Source organism: Phyllostomus hastatus, unplaced genomic scaffold, assembly GCF_019186645.2.
Source record: "Phyllostomus hastatus isolate PE091 unplaced genomic scaffold, TTU_PhHast_1.1 phas_contig_1162, whole genome shotgun sequence".
NCBI lineage: Eukaryota > Metazoa > Chordata > Mammalia > Chiroptera > Phyllostomidae > Phyllostomus > Phyllostomus hastatus.
Genome location: NW_025333537.1, coordinates 1,179,760 through 1,202,996, shown reverse-complemented (window position 1 = coordinate 1,202,996; position 23,237 = coordinate 1,179,760). Strand labels below are relative to the sequence as shown.

Genomic DNA, 23,237 nt, shown 5'->3' with positions numbered 1-23,237 from the left:
AGTGGACACATTTTTTACCCGTTCTTTTACACATTGTTTGTAGGAGGGTTTTAAATATATATAGAAATTGGATACAAAGCTTTTTCTCTCCAGTTTAAGTTTGGTAATATTTTACCCAGTCTGTGGTGGATCTGTGCTCTTAACAATGCCTTTGCATGAGCAGAAGTTTTAAATTTTGCTAAAATCTGATCTATCCTTTCTTTCTGTTCCCTGCCTGAGAAATCTCCTGAATAACTGTTTTCTGTGGAGATACCCTAAACGTGTTCTAGAAGCTATATAGTTTTACCTTTGCACTTAGTTCTGTGTTAATTCTCTCTAAGGTGTGAGGTAAGGGTTGTCTTCCTTTTTAAACTGAAAATTTGGGTGTAACTTTTTCCAGTACCACTTCTTAAACAGCCTTCTTTTCCCAATAAATTGCTTTGGAGACGTTTTTTGAAAATAAATTGACCGTGTAAGTGTGGGTGTATTTCTGTTCCGCCGACCAGCCTCGGGCCAGTACCACGCTGTTTGGTGCCTGCAGCTGTGTAACGAGTGCTGACGTGGGGCGGTGTAAGCTCTTGAACTTTTTTTCCTGAAGATGCTCTGGGTATTCTACTTTCTTTTGTATTTCCACTCACGTTGTAGTGTCCGCAGGTCAGTTGCTTTAAGAAGCCTGCAGGGATTACGTAGGGGTTGCATTGAACCTGAGGATCAGTGCAGGGAGAGTTGCCATCGGAGCCGTCCAGCGCCGGGCGACACCGAGCCTTCCCGTCCGTAAACTGAGCACACCTTTCCACTCCTGTACGTGGTCTTCAGCTTCTCTTAGGAATGTTTTGTGGTTTCCAGCATAGAGGTGTTTCATATCTCTTATTTATGTATCTGTTCCTAAGTATTGATTGTTTTTTGATGTTGTTGCAGACGGACTTGCTCTGCAGTTGTGTGATGTGAGCTTATCAGAACGTCATTGATTCTCATCTAAGGGCCTGCCTCTGGTGGCCTTGCTAACTTCAGCTAGATCCACTTAGGTGTCCCAGCCGATCCTAGATTCGGTTTGTTATGTAGATAACCAGTTTATCTATGAATAGAATCAGTTTTAATTCTCTCTTTCCGTTTTGAATAACTTCTATTTCCTTTTCTTACCTTACTGCACTTGCTAAGATGGCTTATAAATTATGGAAAAGGAGTGAGATTAGACATTTTAGCCCGTTTTAAATGGAAATGCTTTGTACTTTATCTCACAGCTCAGAGAAGTCTTTACTGCATTCTGTATGAATCTCTTTCTCTTTTTATCATCTATCTCAACACCTTTTGAAATCCCTTTATGTCATTTACCATAAATTACATACTTACTTTATTTGTTGGCTTCCTTGCTTGTCTCTCACACCCTCCCACAGACCCCTGTAGAGATAACCCTTCCCGCTGCATCCCCAGTGCAGCGCTCAGAGGCCCTTAGAAGACGTTCCGCAGACGCTTTGTCGGACCAGCCCGGGTGGGTCGGCGCTTCAGCAGTCACGCCTTCCGTCTTCCCGCCCAGTGTTTGCATCTCTTGGGCAAAACCCAGCGCACGTATTATTTCTTACAAAACGTTTTTTTTTTTTTCCATATTTCTTTTTTCCCTTTAAAAAATTTTAGGAGTTCAAATTTCAAAACTTCTCCCAGACCCCACTGACATTGAACACTTTTCAGAAATTCTCACTAATATTTTATAAAAGGCAGTGCAGTTCTTTCTGCTGAATTTTGCAAACTGCTGTGGAAAATTGGGGTGGTTTGCCGTTCCCAGACTGTGCTGCACTCGGAGGTTCGTCAGCACTCGTGCAGCTCGCCGTGGAAACAAGGGCAAACACAGCCCCTGTAATCGTCTGGTAAGCAGGTGGTGGGTCGGTACTCTTTAACCTTTAAAGTCTGGAGAAATCTGACGAAAGGAACCTGTTAGGCACATTATTTCCCAGTTTTTGTCCTTTCGATTTTGTTCTAATCAGAGAAGAACTTCATTTGTTTTTAAAGTGCAGTTTAAGCCTGATGAAGGTCAATTGCCTTCAGCCTGGAACACGATGGTCTAGAATCCAGCCCAAAGGCAAAGTGTCTCCTGGCCGCTCCCCTTGAGCAGCGGCTGCGGTGGGAGCAGAGCTCCGCTTTGTGTGAAGACGTGAGGAACGTGAGGAAGGCAGGGGCTTTCCTCCCCTTCGGTGCCTTACGGTGGTTCTTGGGCTCGTCGATGGTTCTTGGGCTCATCGGACACGTCGGCAGCGGGACAGCTGCAGTAAAGAAAGTAGCTGGAAACACGTCAAGTTGGCTGTTCATTCATTCAACACCCCCCTCCCCCAGTATCTTCCTCATCATCCCTCCCTCTTTTCTGTGCCTCCTCCCTCCCATCTTCCTGACTTTTTACTTTCCTTACGTTCCCCTTTCTTTTCTCCCCACCTTCCTCCTTCCTTCCTCTGTTCTTTGTTCCGACCCCCTGCTGTTCCAGTCAGCGTGCTTGTTCCTGCACATGTGCAGAGGACGAGGCTCGTGGGGCCTGAGGGCAGCGTCCAGTGCAGTGGGGACGGGGTGGTGAAGAAGTCGGCATATGCGTACGGTGATTTTTGGTCGTCCCAGGTGTAAACAAAGTGTGTCCGTGTGCACACCCCTGTGTTTGTGTTTGTGAGAGGGAACGAGTGAGAGATGAGGGTGGGGGGGGGAGAGAGAGAGACAGACGGAATGAAGATGGGTGAGAACCATAGAAGGCATTTGAGCTGAGTTCTGACGGTCCACAAGATCCAGGCGTGTTGAAGGAAGCAGGGACAGCACGTGAGAGACCCCGAGAACAGATCGAGTTCGGCGTTGGAGAAACTGGAATGTAGACACGTGGCCTAGGTGGAGTGAGCATGGGAGCGAGTGCTGTAAGGTGAGGCTGGAGAGGGAAGTGGGGACCAGACTCCAGAGGCCACGGTGACCAGGGTCAGTCTGATCCCAAGTGCAGTCAAAAGCCAGTGGCCCGTGTGTGGTAGATTCATTCATGTTGCCGTTTAGACATTTTATTTTTAAATTTTTATTTATTGAATTTTTTAGAGAGAAAGAGGAAAGGGGAGAGAGAAGAAAAAGGAAGGAAGGGAGGAAGGAAGGGAGGAAGGAAGGGAGGAAGGAAGGTCAATTTGTTGTTCCACCCATTCATGCATTCGTTGGTTGATTCTTGTATGTGCCTGACTGGGGATCGAACCTGCAACTTTGGCATATCGGGATGACACTCTAACCAACCGAGCTACCCAGCCAGGGTGTCAGACATTTTTAAAAACATCTTTAGTATGATCAAAATACATGTTCAAATTCTTGTCTTACTTTCCTCTTCCAAAAATAAAAAAGAGATACATGAAGCAAAAACTGACAGAATTGTAAAATGAAGAACAAATCTATAAGCACAAATGTAGATTTCAACAGTCCTCTCTCAACAATGGATAAAAGAATAGACATTCATTAAGGATTTAGTGGATGGACTTGAATTCAACTATCAGCCAAGTTTGCTTAATAGGCTTTTTATTTTGTCTAGTGAAACACTCTACCCTCTACACTTTTTTCTTTTCCCAAGTGCTCATGAAACATTCACCTAGATGCACCAAATTTGGGACCAGAATCAAGTTTCAGTGACGTGAAAAGCATTGAAATCATAGTGAATGTGTTCTCTGACCACAAGAGAATTAAAGAGAAATCAGTATCAGAAAAACACCTGGGGGGGAAAAAAACAAATAAAATATTGGGAAATTAAACTGAACATTTTTGAATGACTCTTGGGTCAAAGAAGAAATGGCAAGGGAAATTTAAAATCACTTTGAAATGAATGAAAACAAAAAGGCAGCCATCGCTTTTATTTCAAGTAAAAGTACGAACAGTCTTACAGGTGGAGAGTCAGCTCTCCCTCCTTGTCTGCGGCTTGAGTTCCTCACCTCTCCCGGGTGCCGGCCTCTGCCCAGGTCCTGGGTGAGTGCGGCCTGGTTCTCGCCGCCCGGCTCCCCGCCCCGGGGGTCTGACCTTGCCTGCTCACCCAAGTAGTCCTAGCGCTTGTCTTTTAGTTCCAGTGAGTGACCACTCACCACTTTCAAAGGTCATGTTCCTGGAACTAAGGAGAGGAGTTAATGGAGCAGCAACAGGCAATTTCCAGTCACGTGATTCCTAGGCCAGCTTTAATGAAAAGTCTGCCAGAGCTGCTTCCCTTGTCTCGGTTCTGTTGTACTTTGGGGAATCCTGGTCTGTGTTCTTCCTGCATTCGAGACTTTTTGTGACTCCTCCTTCAGTTCCCTGCTGTGACTTGTAGCGGCCCTTGAATTACGTGCACTTTTCAGTTGTTTTTGACTGACATCAGCTTGTCCTGCTCGCCTTCATGAATTCATTCAGGCTTGCCTGTGTCGGACATTAAGCTCGGCACTAGGTGTGCAAGGGGGTGGGGGTCATGAATCAGAGAATTAAGCAGAGTGCGCTAAGTGCTCTGACGGAGGCTCGTTGGGAGGGTCATGCAGATACACTCCCACTCAACAGCCGTGTGCCGCCCCCACTGTGCACCGGACACTGTGCAGTGGGGCGGCGTCCCAGGTGCACGCCGCCGACCGTGTGAAGGTGAGGCGCGGGACTGGGCGATCTGCTCCGGCATGAGGTATTTGGCGGGGACTCCGAGGTAGTGAGTGGTGAGAGAAGAAACTAGAAAGGCTGTGGAAGTCCTTTTGTCTTTTAAGGTAGTTTCGCCCCCTCTCTGTGGACATAGTATTGATTAGCTCTGTGGTGACCCTTGCCAACACTTGCATCCTACCCGAGTCTTCTGTCCCCTTGTTTATCCTCCTGCTCACTGTGGTGACCGGCGGCTGTAAGTGGTGGTGACCGCCAGCCCTGCTTGTCATGCATTTTCCGGAAGGGGGGGGTGTTGCCCATAGAGACGGCCCCAAAGCAAAGAGCCAGTGTGGGGGACTCTTACTTACCTGGAGTCCTTCCCTCGAGGGTATAATTAGCCTCTTGAAATCTTTGTTTTTATATTTTTAAATTAGGGGAGGAAGAGGTTGACGTATAAGTGCATTACTTTGAAAATACCCTGTGGGGTACAGTTTCGATTTATTGCCCATCCTGAAATGTTTTATTCTTTTCCTTTAGGTTTCTTGCTATTTAAAGATTTTTGTTTGAATGAAATTAATGAAGCTGTACCTCAGGTGAAGTTTTATGAAGAGGTAAGAAGTAACTGTTTTACTGGTGCTTTTATTTTTGAAGCATATTTAAAATGTACTTTGAAAGATACTCAGACTAGTAAAAATCTTATAGAGACTTAGAAATTCATTGAAAGTAATTAGTAGTACAAGGTACCCTAGGCAGTTTCCTGGAGCTGCCGACCACGTCTGCACAGACCCTACCTGCAAGGGCTCCGGAGCGCTTCGGAAGCAACGGGGAGGAGCTGCACCGAAACTCCAGATTCGGGAGAATCACCCAGGGGGACACTGAAGGTTCCCAGCCATGTATTTGCCGCAGAAGCTTGCTGCTTCTGGAAACATTCGCTCCGACAGAGGGCCACTACTGGACGAAAGAGAAACGAGCTAAGTTTTCCGGTCGCACGTTGCTGGAGTGACAGATTGGAGACGCGGCGGCAGAGGGTGGTGGAGAGCAGCAGTGAGGAGCTAAAAGCTCCCGGAAGGCATTGGCGTCTCCCCCAGCTGTGCAGCAGCACCGAACCGTGTGTGGGACCCTGCTGCAGGCAGGGGTCTGAACACAGGGCAGGCGCGTGCTCTGCTGACACTCAGGATCTGTGGCTGCTGATCACCTGGGTCAGCTGGCCAGTCCGGGGATAACAGAGTCCAGGCCCGGACCTGGGCCGAAGGCTGCTCCGGGAGACAAGAAGCCAGCTCAGACCCAGCCCGGCTGAGTCCCCTGTGGGGTGATTGGCCCCTCAGCACCTGTGCGGCAGGGTATGAGGGGAGCCCTCTCTGTCTTTTCTAAAGGCAGAACATGTAACCGTAGAGAATCTGCAGGGTCCCACATACAGTAAGACACTGTTAGACACAGACGAGGCCAGGTCATGCGACTCACAAACCAGGCAGCAGAAGCAGACCCACAGATGAATCAGACACTGGGGACAGCTGGCAGGTGCTTCAAGTAACTAGAATAATATGTGTGAGACGATAACTACAGGAAAATATGGGCATTCAGGAAGGATAGAGATTTCAGCGTGATTTGATTTCATTATGAAAACCAACTGGACATTTAGAACATTAAGTATAATGTTTGAAATTAGAATTAATGGCTAGAACCAATAGCGGATTGGTTATAATATGTAGTAGAATTAATGAGTAGTAGATAATGTCAAACTGAAACACAGAAAAAGGAAAATAAAGAAAAAGGTAAGGACATTACAGACACATGGGACGTGGTTAAAAGGCCTAACAGGTAGAACTGGGCAGAAGCAATATTCGAAGAGACCATAGTAAGGATTTTACAAAATGATGAAAGCAGCTTACAGATTCAGAAAACTCAGAAAACCATAAGCAAAATGTCTATGAAGGAAACATATCTTTGCCCATCAGTATAAGACTATGGAAACGTTTGACAGAGATAAACATTTTAAAGGCTCCGGAGAGGAGAAAAAGACACAGTACTTTTGAAGGAGCGATATTGTGACTGAGATGACGGTGACACTGTAAAAGAAATGACAGAGCAGAGAGGGAAAAGGCCGCGGGGATGTGGAGAGCGGTGTGGTGGCTGTGACGGGGGTGGGCAGGGGGGCTCCGAGAGGGGTCAGTAGTGGTGGGAAAGGCACAGTAAACATAAGTTATTAGAAATCAATGAAGTTTAAAAAAGATCAGACAGAGAATGAAATGGCCAACTGTCAAGTATGGAAAGGGAAAATAATCTGCCCCGCTAGAGGTCTGTTTTCAGCAAAAGTTTCCTTAAAAAATGACGGTGGAATAAAGGTGTTTTCCGACAAAAACTGAGGGGATTTGCCAGTAGTGGGCCTGTGTTACAGTAAATGCTGACGGGAGCTGCCTTAAGCAGAAGGAAATGACCCCAGGTGGAAACGCAGGGAGGAATGGAGGACATCATAAAGGATAAACATGCAACATACGAACAGGTGCTGACCGTGTAAAACAGTAACAAAATCTCTGTAGAGTTTAAAATGCATGTAAAACTAACACGCATGGCAGTGGCACCCAAGTGCAGAGGGGTTCAAGTGCTTTAAGTGTCTAGAATCAGTAGGGGAATGGTAATAGCAGTGATTTGCATCGGGATATCATTCAAGGATGCATATTGTAATCACGAGGGTAACTTTTAAAAGGATAAAATTTGTATATATAACTAATACAGGGGGAAATGGAATGAAACAACATTGTATTAATCTAAAAAAAGGAATAAAAGGGGGGCATAAAACACTAAGTTAGGTTAAATTGAAAACAAAGAGTAAGATGATAGCTAAAATCCATCTGTAACTACTTACATATAAGTGGACTAAGTACTCCAAGTAAAAGACTAAGTTTGTCAAACTTGGTAACTAACCGAAAACCCAGTTACATGCTGCTTACAAGTGGCATCTTGTAAACAGAAGGATGGAAGGAGATACACAACACAAACACCAGCCTAGACAGACTGGGGTAGCCACACCAGTGTCCGAGCACCCTGATGCTCAGATGCTGCTTGGAAACTGAGAGATCATGTCATAACAATGAAAAGGCCAGTACCATGGTCCTAAGTGTGTACGTGGTAAATAACATTACTTCAAAATATACAAAGCAAAACTGGACAGGTTTAGAACAAAATACACCTGTAATCCTAGTGGAAGACATGTGTACTTCAAGAGCTTATGGAACAGACAAGAAATTGGTAAGGCTGGAGAAGATCTCGCTGGAGTAATAAATAAACTTGACCCAGCTGACAGACATAGAATGCTGCACCCAGCAAAGTTAGAATTTGCATTTTTTCAGAAGAACATATGGAACATTTATTAGAAAGCTTCTCCAAATTTCACGATTGAAATTGTTCCGAGTATGTTCTCTGGCCGCAGTGGAATTAAGACCCAACTTAATAGCAGAGTTCACCAAGAGACCCCGGACTGCCTGGGAACACACACACTTCTAAATAATTGATGGCTCAGAGAGAAAAGTTGAACAGGAATTAGGAGGTATTTTTAATTAAAGTACACTTTTGAAATGACATGTGCTGTTCCCATGAACTTGAGGTGTCTTTACCCCAAAGAAAGCAGCATCGTTAGGGTTGATATTAGTCATTTTTGCACAGGTTTGAAAATCGGAAGGCTGTTGCTTCCTTTCTGGGTTACTGATACATGAAAACTTGATCTTTTTCTGCTAAGATTACATCAACATATTTCCAGGAAGAATGGTCAAATTGCCATGCATATTTACTTAGTACTGTGCAAGAAGTGAGTGAAATCCAAAAGGGTTTTGCTCAGTATGAAGGAACTTCATTATTTCATTCTGAATCATAACCAGGCATTTTATGAGTATTGCAGCTATACCTGTCGAAAAAAATTGTTCCTTCTTTGTTGATAAAATCGTCACCTTTCCAGTTTCAGCATGCGTAAGTCACCTAGTCGAATACGGAGAAATCTCCTTTAACAGATAACTTGCTCAGAGGGAGCAGCCGGGCCATCTGCTTGGGGGTTGCTTCTTAGGCGCTCCTTGCCCACATGGCATGTGCGCTGCTGCGGTGTTTCCATTTGATCTTTCAACATCGGGGTTCCCTGTGTTGGCTCCCTCCCCGGCTCTGCTCACCTTTCTTCTGGCTTGGCTCCCCATGGAGCTGGTTGATCAGATGATCCTCTGGGAGGACTATGCTATGAAGCTCCTGAGCCACTTGGACTGTCTCCTTCCGCTGCAGCTAACCAGCCAGCCCACGGGCTTCACATACAGTTCTCTAAGTCAGTGCGGTCTTGAGGCGCTGGAGCTGTCAGTGGCCCTTCTCTGACTGCTCGGTTTCATCAGCCTGCGTGTTTCTGGTGGCTGCGTGATGATTCCAACCCTTGGGAAACTCTCTTGTCGACTCTCTTTAAGTGTCTGTTTTGTACATTGTATTTCCCTTTTTCTGTGGCCCCAGACTTTCAGTGCTACCTGTTTCCTGTGGGTTAAGGTCCTAGTAGCTTATCCTGACAGTCATGTAGCTCTTTGTTAGTTATTGCCTACGTTGCTTTAACTTTCACTACCTTCTTATGTAGAACTTCCACTGATAACCAACATTTCCAACTCACTGAGCCCATCCTTTTGTTTCTTCGCTTGTTCTATCCATTCCCCAGCCTGGAATGCTGCTTCCCCTTCTCAGCCGTGGGGAGCCCAGGCCCGGCTCAGTTTAAGGTCTAGTTCAGTTTCTGTGCTCTCTGACGGGCCCGCCTGTACCGCTCTCCCAGTCTCCCGTGTCACTTACTCCCTCGGCGCTCTCACCGTTTATTGTCTGTAACGCCCACGTGTAATACTTAGTATATGCTCGCAGTGTGTGCGTGCAATCAGTTTCTCATCTTGACCGTTATGTGACTCATAGACGGAAGGCCTAGCTAGGACCTAGGTGCAGCTGTGTCTTCCACTAGCTGTGGATGTGGGCCCAGCTACTGAGCAAAGTCTGAAGCATCTGCCTCATTTCAGACCTGGAGCTTAAGAGTGTGAACAGTATATTGTTCCTGTACTTGAGGAGCTCACAGTATCGGGACTTCATATTGAGCTTCAGTGACCTTGTCTGTGAAATGAGGTTAGAATCTTCTCCTGCTGCACGATAGGCTAACTGAGGCTCAGATAGGATGCTGGGTGGACAGCGCCTTTCTAAGCCATAATTGCTGTACTGTAGTGTTCAGGCAGACGGGAGGCCGTAGCACAGCGGGTGAGGGTTCCAGCTCTGAACGCGGACTGCCTGGATGGGGATGCGGGCTCCAGGAGCTGCTGGCAGCGTACACTTGGGCAGGCAACCTAGCTCCTCTGCCCGGGTTTCTGCAGCTACGAATGAGTGTGACAGCAGCGCCCGTCCCGTAGGGTTGTCCTGCGTGAACGCGGCACACCCGAACAGTGCCTGGCACATGGTTACCTCCTGCTCAGTGTGCTGGTTTATACACTTGCTGGTGCCAGTTAGATTTGGAGGCCGCGTATAAAAGTGTGTGTCTGATACCTAGATTTAAAAATAAATCACAGAAAACAAAATAAATATGAAATGGGAGTAAAGTGACTCTAAAGAATTTTCCTCACTCATTCAACCAATATTTATCAAACACTGATACTGGGAGGTATTGTTTGGGTGAATAAGACAGGCCAAGTCCTTGCTGCCTTTTAGCTTCTTTTTGTTGTTGTTGAGAGAAACAGACAATAAACAAGTAATAAATAAACAGGAAATGTATCAGGAAGTAATAACTGCTATGCAGTGACTCAAAACATAAGAAATGTATCAGGAAGTAATAACTACTATGCAGTGACTCAAAATAGACTCAAAACGGATGTACTGTGACTTGGTGGCCGCTTGAGAGAGCTGGGTGAAAGACTGGCTCTCTCAGGAGGTGGCATCTAAACTTGAGACTTGAATGACAAGGAGGCTAGTGTTTTGAAGACAGGAACAGGGCGGTGCTGGGGAGACCATCTTAGGTTAAGGTCATGGCTGAGATAGCCCCTGATGTGGTGGGAAAGAACTTAGTGCGTCTGAGGAACTGAAAGCCCCGCGTGGGGTGTTTGTGATGGGCGAGAGGGGTGGAGGAGGGTGAGACCAGCTCAGAGTCATGGTCCTGGGGGCCTGGAACGAGTCTGGAGTGTGTTCTGAAGCCCGTGGAGATATTAATAGAAGGGGGTGGTGGATGAATAGTCTATAAATATCAGTCAGATCAAAGGGGCTGATGTGATAGATCCTTTACCTCTTTACTGATTTTTATATCCAGGTCTATCGACTTCTGAGAGTGGGTGTTAAAATCTCTAACTGTTGACTGGAGAGTTGCCTATTTCTTTCTTTTTTTTTTTTTTTGGTCAACTTTTTTCATGTATTTTGAAGCTCTGTTACTAAGTGTGTATATATTTATGGTTGTTATGTTTTTCATATGAAATTTCCCTCTTTATAGTAATATTTGTACTTTGAAAGTGACTTCATTGGCCCTGGCTAGTGTAGCTCAGTGGATTGAGTGTAGGCTGAGAAAACCAAAGGGTCGGTAGTTCAATTCCCAGTCAGAGCACATGCCTGGGTTGCAGGCCAGGTCCCCAGTGGGGGCCACATGAGAGGCAACCACACATCAATGTTTCTTTCCCTCTCTTTCTCCCTCCCTTCCCCTCTCCCTACAAATAAATAAATAAAATCTTTAAGAAAGAAAGAAAGAGATTTCATTGGATATTGATATAGATACTTCAGTGTCCTTATACCTACTGTTCTCATGATATAACTTTTCCATCTCCTCTCAGTGTTTTTATATGTCCAATGTATTTCTTTTAGACACGTATAAAAGGGTCCCGCCCACCCCGCTGTACCCTCGCCCACATTTCATTTCAGTGGAGTAATCGTAGACACAGTGTGTGTCCTTTGTGAGATTTGCTGAGGCTCTTGAATCTGTACATTTTGTATCTTTCACCAAATCTGGTAAAATGTGGGCCATTATTTCTTAAAACATTTTTTTCTACTTCAGTTTCTCTTTTCCCTCCTTCTGCCACTTCAGTTACGTGCATCTGTGATTCTTGGATATTATCCTAAATGCTACTGGAGTCTTTTTCAATTTTTCCTCCAAATATGGTTTCTTTCTGTTGCTCAGACTGGGTATTCTCTGTGGCTCTGTCTTCACACTCATTGACATTTTCTTTTGGCATCTCTAGTCTGCAATGACCTCCATCCATTGGATTTTTTATTTAAGGTACTGTCTTTTTTAGTTCTAAAATCTCCATTTGGTTCTTTTCATAGTTAATATTTTTCTGCTGCTACTTTCTGTCCTTTTTTCATTTATTACATGCATATTTTCTGTTACGTCTTTGAGTAAACCCCTGTCTGATGATCCCAGCATCAGAGCCATCTCGGACTGGTCTTCATTCATGGTCCGTTCTGTCACATGCAGGGCACATTGTCCTGTTTCTTCATACGCAGAGTAATTTCAGCTTGTGTCGGGAACATTTTGGTTGATGTATTGTAGATAGCCTGCACAACGCACGCTTCTCCAAAGCGTGTTGCTTTTTGTTTCAGTAGTTAACTCGGCTTATTCGCCATCATGCTCTGCCCTCTCAAACAACTGGAAGCAACAGAGCTGGTTCTGTTTTCTCGCCTCAGCTGGACTTCTTCTTTGTGTCTGCCATGTCCATGTGCCATCGTGGGGCCCAGCAGAGATTGTGACAGTTTATATCCACAGAGTTTTGGAGCTGCCCCTCTGGCTCCTTATTTTCAGGAATCTCCTCTCGCACTTTCCAGCTTCTGCTTGATGCCCTTCCCCATTAGCTGTGTGCTGATGCGGATACCGGCCCGCAGCGTTCAAGGCGTTGTGGATGAGACACGCGACAAATTCACACGGACTACCGAGTCCTGTGGAGGAAAAGGGACGGCAAGGCGTCTCTCTCAGGGGGAGAGTGCCTCAGACCCTTGCCTCGACAGGCTTTTATTGGGTTCAATTTGAATAGGAATATAGGGCATATACGTAAAGCTCATCAATCATTGTCAGGCAGAAATGATTAAACAATAGATAACATTCAAAGAACTCTGAGGGCTTATTCTGACTCAGAGTCAGATAGTTACCTGGCCATAAAACTGGGGGGAACAAACTCACTTTCTGCTTGGTCCCTTATCATTTAAATTGAGGGTATTAGCAAAGTATGTTTCATAGGATTTTATGCATTCTTTCTTGGGCCTGATGGCCCTAGGGAACCCGCCCTTTCTAGCACAGGGCAGTACCCACCTCTAGCATTGTTTCAGGCTTAAGTCAGGCAGGGGAAGTAAGGCAGCCAAGAGATTAGGCTTCTCACAGACAGAATGAGGACTCAGGCTATGTCAAAGCCGAGGAGTGAGGGTCCATCACCCCCTTTTTCTATAGCCCCCCAAGTTCTTCCCTGGGGGCCCCCATGATCGTGACTGTCTTAGGTTGTCCCTCCCTTGAGGAATCTTACCTGTCATTGGCTAACCAATCAAGCATTGGGGGCCAGGCAGGGTGAAGTAAAAGGAGTAGAGGCTTGGTGCCCCTGCCAGGGAGATAAGCTTTGTCTCCTTACTGGCTGATGGTCCCAAGGTCGCTCATTGCTCACGCAGCCTTAGCCATGGTGGGGGGGAGGGTTACAGCTTCTGAAACCAGGCAGGGCGGTTCCCAACAGTGTACTTTGCTCATTCCAGTGCTTCAGTGTATTCTCTGTGTCCAGAATTTTTTCCCCCTCAAAAGGATTGTTCTGTTAGCGGTTAGTCGGCTATGACCCAAAGCATAACCTGGGTTCATGATGTATTTTGAGGATAAAACCAAGATGATTGGCTAAGGAGTTGGATCTAGAGGGTGGTGGGGGCAGGGGTGTGAGCAGGGGAGAGAAAAAATGATGTTTATTCCTTTTTGGCTTAAGCTACTAGGAGTGTGATTTTACTCACTTTTGTGATAAAGAAGAGGAGCGGAAGAGCATGTTTGGCTGGGGTAGAGAGGGTGTGGAAATGTCAAATGGGTAGGTAGATACTCAAAGTTTGCACCTTGAACTCAGGCCTCTGCCTGCCCAGGACACCAGGACGACCTAACTGCCAGAACTGGGGGTGGCGTTTTTGCTGTTCTGCTCCAATCAGGACATCCTGTCTGGAGCTAACCGGTAGTGGACTGCCTGCTCTTTAATGAGTGGCCTTACTGGTAATAGTAAATGTTGAATTATAGCCACAGATACTTCAGGCTCTTACTTTGCCTACTAAGAGTTACCTTTTTGCCCTGGCTGGCGTAGCTCAGTGGATTGAGCATGGGCTGCGAACCAAGGCATCGCAGGTTCGATTCCCAGTCAGGGCACATACCTGGGTTGCAGGCCACGGCCCCCAGTAACCGCACATTGATGTTTCTCTCTCTCTTTCTCCCTCCCTTCCCTCTCTAAAAAGAAATAAATAAAATCTTTAAAAAAAAAGAGTTACCTTTTCTATTGTTCAAGTTGAAGTTTATGAAGCACAAGGTGCTTAATAAAGCCAGTGTTACGGTTCAGCGTACCATTTGCCCGAGAAACTAGAATTTCCGGTGTGGCTGGATTATTACAGTTCGTGAAAACCTCCTGTAGAATCAGCGTTGTTTAACCAGGTGTCAGCCTGCCTCACAGTTCCCCGGAACGCAGGTTTCCATTTCGTTACACTTGTTTTCAAGGATGATAATTCCAGGAAGGCTTATTATTTTTTGAATTTGTTCAAATATTTGGGCAGAAAAATTTTATCTGTAGGTTTGGCGTTGGGTTTCAGTGGTCCCAGCTTCACGGTGACAGCAGCACAGGCGGTGGGTTCCTGTGGGCTAGCGGGTCCCACAGTTCGCGGGATCCGGTGTGGAAGTGGTTTCGGCCAAGGCTAGTCATGTCTTTTAATAAAGCAGGTTTCTAGGAAGACATGCCTAACAACGATGACTTTCTAAAATCTAGATAAAAGAGTATGAGAAGCTCGAGAATGAGGAAGATCGCCTTTGCAGAAGCCGGCAGATTTACGACACCTACATCATGAGGGAGCTGCTGTCTTGTTCGCACGTAAGTATTTCTTTGTGGCTCTCTTGCTGTCCTGTGGGTGCCGAGGAGGCAGCCTGCAGTGTTTCCAGAATGAAAGTCAAACAGGAGGAGGTGCTCACAAATTAAATGCTACCCACGTTTTGTCATTTGCTTCCTGACGATACTTACACAATATCCATTGCTCCATATACTCTTAATATAGTAAAAAACAGATACTTTCTCTGCAAGAAATGATGAAATACAATAGCTAATTCAAAACAACGGCTAGTCTCAATTCGGGACTTTCTCAGGGAAGTGAAACTTTATTATTTTTAATTTAAGTTATACTTTTACATTTAGGTTAATCAGAAATAGAATAAATGTAAGCCTTAAGTGGTTTCTTTGAATTAATAAGGAAGATTGTAATTATTATATTAACTTATCCATTAATTGTTGAATAATGGTTGAATTTTTTCTTGTAAATCAGGTAAATAGTTCAACTCGGTCACTAGAATAAACTAAGTTCCTAGGAAATTAATTACTCTACCAGGAGTGGGTGGAAAAATGGGTAATAAAAATTTCCCATGTAATTTCTCTACATTGAGACTGTCTTCCAAAGGAATGGCCTAGTAGCCCTGGCCTTCTGTAGCAGGTATAGTAGTAACTAGCCCCAAGTGGCTGTTTAACTTAATTAAAGTCAAATGGAATTAAAAATTCAATTCCTGACTTCTCACGAGCCACACTTCAAGTGCTCGGCAGCCACACGTGGCTCCGTGGCTCCGGTAGCGGACGGCGCCGGCACACAGCGCGTCCCTCGTCACAGAAGGTTCGCTCCACGGCACGGCCACGAGGATGATGCACACTGGTGCTTCTGTACTGGTCGTGGCTTTCTCAGTTCTCACCTGACGTTCGAATAGCGGTAGTGCTAGGCGGCACCTCTGGCAGTGTCACTGTGATGTTCTCTGCGCCCACCTCCCCCGGAGCAGAGAGAATCTCTGGGCTGGAGCTCGTTGGTGCTCGGAGCCTTGGCGGGAGGCAGCTGAACCATGGAAAGTGCTAGATACCCGCTGGGGAAGCCTCTGTCAACTTAGTCTTCATGTTCAGCAACTTGGAGGGTTTTGTTTTTTTTTTAAGCAGTGTGATACGGTTTTTAAGTCTTTCTTACTGTGCGTTAAAGAAGAAGACATCATTTGAAGTTTTGGGGGAGGACAGAGTTTGCAGTTGGCGTCAGTGGGATGAGTTTCGTTCCTTTAGAGCCGGTGCCCTCGGTGGTGGTGACAGCCAACTGTTCCCTCGCCCAGAGCCTCCGCCACACCCTGGCTCAGTTTCGTAACCCCGGCATTTCAGACTTAGGCGCATGTCTTCGTGCATTCACTTTTTTCTTATGTAGAAATTTCAACTTTGTAGCTATTTTACGTTTTAGGGTCCCGTTATCAGCTACTCAGTGGATGTTTTTGGTTAATAAGGTGATGATAAAATTCTTCATCCTCTTTTTTGAATCATAGTCCTCTTGAATTCTTGCGGGGTCAGATACCAGTCAGCTGCCCCCGCTCTCACCACTCCTCCCGGGGTGGCGTCTGAGGCCCGGAAGGTCAGAGGGGCCAGCGTGTGTTCCCATGGCCCACAAACATCCGGCAGAAAATTTTTTTAAAAGATGCATATTAACATAATGACCTTTTTTATGTTTCTGGATTCCTGTTTAATAATTGTTGTGCTACCTTTCTGTTGTGGTATTGTATACCACAAAGGTTGGTTGTGTGTTATAATTGTTGAAAAATACTGTTTTCGCTTTTTTAAAGCCGTTCTCCAAGCAAGCTGTCGAGCATGTCCAGAGCCATCTGTCGAAGAAGCAAGTGACGTCAGCTCTCTTCCAGGTAAGAGGAGAGTGTTTCAGAATGAACGTATCTCATTTGCCAACCATCGGACTTGGTGACGTTTTCTCGCTGTGGGCACAGGCGCTTGGGGACTTGACATAGAAGACCATTTGTGTCGGGGGTTTACCTGGAACAGGTGAAGTGTACTATTGCTTCTCTTCTCGTTGAAATGTTCTCTTACACCAGCATCCTTCGTAAAGGCTTTCCCGAAAAAGGTCCCTCGAGCTTTCTAGTAACGTTATTTTCAGTAACCCAGAGGGGATATCGGGAAGGAAAAGCCTTTTCCCGTTTGCCACCCCGGGCACCAGTGTGGAGCTGGGACTTGACGAGATGTCTTTGGTGGCGGGAGGGCTGCTGCTCCTTGAGGTGCTTATCTGCCAGGTGACGTGGGCTCATTCTTAAAGAATAAAGAGTGAGTGTCTGAGGAGCTGGGTTGTACCTTGGCTCCCCACGTCTGGAACACACCGCAAACACAGTCCTATGGACTGAAATTACGAGGCTGGAGACCCAGCCCACAACCCCTGGGCCCGTGGATGTTCTGCAGAGGTGGCGGCTTGCAGGACACGGTCAGCTTTTCACATGAATGATGGACTTTTTTACATTGCTGTGAATTACAAGAGAATGCCATTAATTAACGTGATTTTCATCAGTGGAAAGAAGTATCTTCCCCTTTTTTTGGATTATTCATTCATTTACAGTTTTGCATTGGCGCCCTATGATGGGATTGTTTTATTTAATGCAAAATGTACTTGATTATTGTATAGAGAACATCCTAAGTCAGCACTTAGGACATGTGGCTACAGGAGCAAAATGAGTGTTAACCTTTCTGCCACAATAGTTACTAATAGATGGACTTTTCTTCTTCAGCTGTGGGACCTTTCTGTAGAGTCTAGTTGGTCATTAGCTTGGGCTCTGAAATCATGGACCTGCGTGGAGAAACTTGTGTGCCTTTCCTGACCCCGGTTCTCGCCTGTGTGGGTGGCGATGACAGTGGGCTCTCCCTGGGTGGGTGGGGGTGTGTGTCTCGAGGGTTCCGTGAGCAAGGTGCACGTGAGTTGCCTTGCACTGGGCCTCTTACCACAATGCCCACAAATGCTCGCTGTTATCAGATTTTTACATTCAAGGAGCACAGTGTGAATAACTGCTTTGTGTTGTCTCTGTGGTATTCTAGTGCCAGAAGCTCAGTTTCCACCTGGCGTTGGCGCGGTTCACAGGCAGGCTTGTAGCCAGTTGCATGTAATGTTGCTAAGGGACACCTCACTGTGCCTGGGCCCTACCGCTCCGGTTTTAGCTCTTCTTGTAGCACAGGTAACACGAAGAAAGAGTTCCAGGTGAGATGCACAGGTCAGCAACATTCTTTTCCTGCCTTCAGGGAGCACCCAGTTAAAAGCTACTTCTTCAGAATGTCTTTTAAAAACACTACTGATTTGTTCATAAAAATATATATACAAAAATGATGTAGTAAAAAAGATATAGAATGGGCTCTTATTCCAAAGGTGAAGGAAATAGCCATTATTAAATTGATTAAAATTAGGAGCATGTCAGTGCAATTCATTGTAACATGCATCCTCAGAACACATTCAAGTATAAGTAGACGTTGGACACTTGCATGTCCTGTTTATAGAGGGCCATTGGCCACAAGGTTGGTCTTTCTTTGAGTTGAAATCCCCCCTAACTTTATTGAGGTATAATTGACAAATAAAAATTGTAAATAATTCTAGGCATGCAGTGCAATATTTCAATATGTGTATGCATCGTGAAGTGATTCCTGCAATCAAACTAACATGCCGTCACCTCGCACGCTGCATTGTGTGTATGTGTACGTGTGTGTGTGTGTGTGTGTGTGTGTGTGGTGCGAACACTGAAAAACAGTCTCTTCCTTATACATCCCCATGCCCTACACGAGCTCTCCAGAGTTTACTCATCCTCGTAACCAAAGCTCTGCACCCTTTCACCAGGGCCCCCGCAGGTCGCCCCACCTGTTCCACCCTCTGCTTTTATGAACTCCGCATCTAAGTGAGACCACACGGTCCTCGTCTTTCTGTGTCTGCCTTATCTCGCGTAGCGTAGTGGCCTCCATGTTCATCCACGTTTCCCTGTGGCAGGACTGCCTTCTTTTTAAAGATGGAGTGATAGCCCCTTGTACGCATCCCCTCCCACCGTTCCTTTGTTCGCCGACAGCGGACACTTTGCATTGTTTCCATGTCCTGACCACCGTGCACAGTGCTGTAATGAACTTGGGGGTGCGGCTGTCTCTGCAGGAGGCTGATTTCATTTTCTTCGGATAAATACCCGGAAGTGGGATTGTGGGATGATACGGTAGTTCTATTTTTAATTTTTTGAGGAACCTCTATACCGTTTTTCATAGTGGCCTCACCAGTTTCCATTCCTACAAACAGTGCACAAGGGTTTCCTTTCCTCCACATCCTCACCGACACTCCCATCTCGTCTTTCTGGGAACAGCCGTCCTGACAGGTGTGCAGTGACCATCTCGTGGTGGTTTTGTTGTGTCTTTCCTTGGTGACTGGTTACATTGGACACCGCCCAATGTGCCTCTTCATCACTTGTTTGCCTTCTTTTGAAAATGTCTGTTTAGGTCCTCAGCCAGTTTTAATCAGGTTTGTTTGCTTGCTTGTTTGTTTTGTTTTGCTATTAAGTTCAGTTCCTTGTTTATTTTGGGTATTATTCCCTTATCAGATACATGGTTTGCACATATTTTCTCCCGTTCCTGGGTTGCCTTCTCATTCTGTTGTTCGTTTCCTTGGCTGTGCTTTTCAGTTGGGTGCAATCCCACTTGTCCGTTTTTGCTTTTGTGGCCTGCACTTTTGACGTCCTATCTGAAAAAAAAATTGTTGCTCAAACCCATGTCAAGAAGCTTTCCCTCCTCTGTTCTCTTCTAATAGGTGTATGGTTTCAGGTCTTACATTTAAGTCTCGAAGTCATCTTGAGTTGGTTTGTGTATATGGTGTGAGGTAAGGGAACAATTTCGTTCTGCCTGTGGGTATCCAGCTTTATTGGCACCAGCTATCGAAGAGACTGTCATTTCCCCCTGGTGTATCCTAGGCACCTTGCCAAAAATCAGCTGACCGCAGATGAGTGGATTTATTTCCAGAATCTGTTCGGTTCCATTGATCTATAGTGTCACTTCTTTATGCCAGAACCAAGCTATTTTGATTGCTATAGGAAGGAACTCAGGAAGTACGATGCGTGAGTTGAAATTTCTTATCAAGGAGAAGGGAGTGAAACAAATGCTCTGAAAGTAAATATAAAATGCTTTTTAAAAATCTTTTTTTATTAAAGATTTTGTTTATTTATCTTGAGAGAGAGGGGAAGGGAAGAAGACAGCGAGGGAGAGAAACATCGTTGTGCATGAGCGAAACAGTTGCCTCTCATACGCCCCCAACCCCGGGACCTGGCCCACAACCCAGGCACGTTGCCCTGATTGGAAATCAAACCAGCCACCTTCCGGTTGTTCACAGGCTAGCGCTCAGCCCACTAAGCCACACCAGTCAGGGCTAAAATGCTTTTTATTAACTTCTTTTGTTTGCAGAGTTGACTTTAGAAGTAGACTATTGCATAGGCACATTTGGTGACAACGGTTGGAATGGGTACTAGCCTTAAAGTGTGCCTAAACCGTGCCAGGCCCTGTGTCGGGCTCAGCATTCTTTATCTTACTGAGTCCTCGTGATCGCATTGCAGATTAGTTACGCCCACGACTGTCCCGCTGTGCAGATTACAGGAGGCAAAGCAGCCCCTGAGCCCACGCAGAGCTCCGGCTTTGGCACTGCTCGCCTGGCGCATGGTGTGGTTCTTTCTGTTGGAAAGTGACAATGTGGTATATACTATTCAATCCTAACAATTTCTAGTAAACTTTGTCTTTTATTAGCAGAAAGCATGGGATGTTGGGTAAAATATGAAAAAGTAATATAATTGTTTTTATAAAAAGGACACCTGTGATCTACAAATCAAGGTTTCTCATAGACCTTTGAATGCTTGACTGTTTGCTCTGTGGATGTCTTTTGAACCTCTTGAGGCTTGTGGCCCTCAGCCTTTCCCATTGAGAGGACTTAGCTGAGATCAATACTACACGTTATCCTAGAAGCACAAGATTTCAGCGTGGAAAGAGCTTCAGAGGTAGTCCGGCTTTCCCTTTTGCCAGGAGGGGACAGAGTCCAGTTGGTTTCAGGGACTAGTCCCAGTGCCCTGCCCAGCTCGGCGACAGCCCCGAGAGTCTCCGTTGTGCCGCGGAGGCGGGGCTCCCAGAGGGCTGTGGTTGTCTCCCGCTGCCTGCGTTCAGTTCCTGTGGCTTCTGCCAACTTCCTGGTCTCATCACTTGCCTTGGACGGTGTCTGAACTGGTCCTCTTCTGTTGCCTGCAAGTTTTCAGAACGATCCAGGAAGACAGAAAAGCACTGAGTTTGCATCTTTCAGTGAGTGTAGGGTATCGAGGTATTTGCCCAAACTATCTAGTTGACTCCGTGCTGAACTGTGAAAGGTTGGCATTTGATAGTTTTGCAGTTCCTGGTTTAAAGGTCCTCGCATGGAAGGTAGAAGCCAGGCTGTGTGCGTGTTGGCCTGTGAAGCGGCACGAAACTGGAGGAGACTGTTCTCCACAAGAGGAGAGCGCAGCCCAAGGCAGCCGGGAGCCCTGGCTGATCGCGGTTTGGCCGTGAACTTGCTCACAACCCATGGGCACGTGTCTGCCCGCGGCCTGCGTGCGAAGTGAGGGTGCAGAGGAGCTTCCCCCTTTCCTCCCCCTCCCCCTGTGTTATCTTCAGCTCGTGACTCCAGGAGGCAGAAAATCAATAAGAAAAATAGCTAATTAAAAAATCTTACTCCAGCTCTGGCTGGCGTAGCTCAGTGGATTGAGCGCAGTCTGCGAACCAAAGCATCGCAGGTTCGATTCCCAATCAGGGCACATGCCTGGGTTGCAGGCCACGGCCCCCAGCAACCGCACATTGATGTTTCTCTCTCTCTCTCTCTCTTTCTCCCTCCCTTCCTTCTCTAAAAATAAATAAATAAAATCTTAAAAAAAAGATTAAAAAATCTTACTCCATGGGTTTCTTAGCTTTTAGTCTTCAAAACTCAACAATAATGCTGATAGTTTTTAGTGATCGTAATTAGTAGTAATTATATAATCAATAGTCATTTACATGATGTGCCACGTAACTCTCGGGGCCCAGTACGAAATAAAAAGGACCCCTTGTTCGGAAATTACTAAGAATTTTATGACGGGGACAGCAAGTCACCAAACCAGGAAGCACCGTGCAGCTCCGAGCGTGAGCCCCGAGGGCCCGCACAGGCCGCGTCCCTGCCGAGCCGACCCGGCCGTGCAGACGTGTCTGCGACCCTCCGGGAGCCGGGCTGGGCAGGAGGGTTACGATGGCAAAGAGGACCGACCTGTCCTTGCCATCACGGAATGTGCCGTCGAGTGGTGTGGGTAATTATTAAGTAAATAGTCACGATGACGGATCCACTGGTGAAAACCGGACGGGCGCTGAGGAGGGTGCATGCAGGGTGCGCGGTGGGAGGGATGCGAACCCGCAGCCGCGCCCCGACGGAGTCTCAGCTGCTAGTCCTTAACTTCATGCCTTCCTGTTCACGCGGTGTGACCTCTCTTCCCTCTCCCTTCCAGCCGTACATAGAGGAGATCTGTGACAGTCTTCGCGGCAACATTTTTCAAAAATTTATGGAGAGGTACGAAACTTTATGTATATATATAAAATCTTTTTTATGAGCTACGTTTGACATTGAACATTATATTGCAGTTTTAGTGCATACATACAAAATCCCGAGCTGTGCAGGCGTACCTCCTTTAACGCGGCAGGTGCTGTCCTTCCCGTAGGGGTGCTGGCCCCGTGCCGTGTGGCCGGCTTGGCGTCAGCCCGTTCCCTCAACACGCCACAGCGTCATTTGATTCGAGTAGCCTAACGTCCCTTCGACTAGTAGCTCTTCAGCTTCGAAATGGCCTAAAGTTTAGATAGGCTAGGGAACCTCAGTATGAAAAGCACCCCGTTGGGACACCTGCGCTGATGCCAGCGCCGCTCTGTAGTTAACCTGACTCACTTGTTCGGCCTTTGGAACCATGTCCCCAGAGTGGGACAGGCCTGTGCGCTTGGCTCTCGTGGAATCCGAAGGGTGTGTGCAGATGCACGTCTGTGACCCTGTGTATCACTGACACACCTGATACATAAGTCCCTGTGGGTCACTCACGCTGCGGAGGAGCGTGCCTGCCATCGAAAGTCTGAAACGCTGCAGTGACGTCTGTGACAGTGTCCAGCTTGTCCGAGTGTCGGGCACCTCCCCGCCGGTGTCAGCTAGTGGAGCCCTTGTTTGTGCTGATGCCCTGTAAAGCCCGGCTGTACACCCGTGACGGGCAGCGTGCTTGCGTTTCCTCGCCGGAGCCTGTGCAGCTGGGCCGTAATTGCCCTTTAAGAACAAATGCTGCTTCATCACAGTTTTTTTTTCCTCCACATGTTCAAGTGATTTAGAGAAAAACAATTTTGTGTTGTGGTTCTACTAGAGTTCAAGAGATAATTTTATCCTGGACCGAGTCAGTGCTTTGGGAAGCTAACATGCATACAGATGTCGCACTCTTCTGGACGGGAGCAGAAACTGGGCCAGGAAGCAGCAGAGCCATGGAGGGGCCCGGCTGCTGGCCCAGGGCTACCTCTGTGGCTCCTGGTTCTCGAATCCGACCTTTCCCAGGTCTGGATCAGCCCGACTTCTGTGTGACCCTTGGGGGGCAGGGGAGAGGTGGGGGTGGCAATTTAAACTGGGGACGAGTTCCGACCTGCCCGGTGGCTTTCTCC

General features: G+C 46.5%; 1 protein-coding gene across 1 annotated transcript in view; it reads left to right on the top strand.

Moving 5' to 3' along the window:
• GRK3 (G protein-coupled receptor kinase 3) overlaps positions 1-23,237 on the top strand; it is a 114,694-nt gene that overhangs the window by 47,271 nt on the left and 44,186 nt on the right. The window contains exons 3-6 of the mRNA XM_045841765.1: positions 5,092-5,165; positions 14,493-14,594; positions 16,352-16,426; positions 22,061-22,122. Coding sequence (XP_045697721.1) covers positions 5,092-5,165; positions 14,493-14,594; positions 16,352-16,426; positions 22,061-22,122 — 313 coding nt within the window. The remainder of the gene's footprint in view (positions 1-5,091; positions 5,166-14,492; positions 14,595-16,351; positions 16,427-22,060; positions 22,123-23,237) is intronic.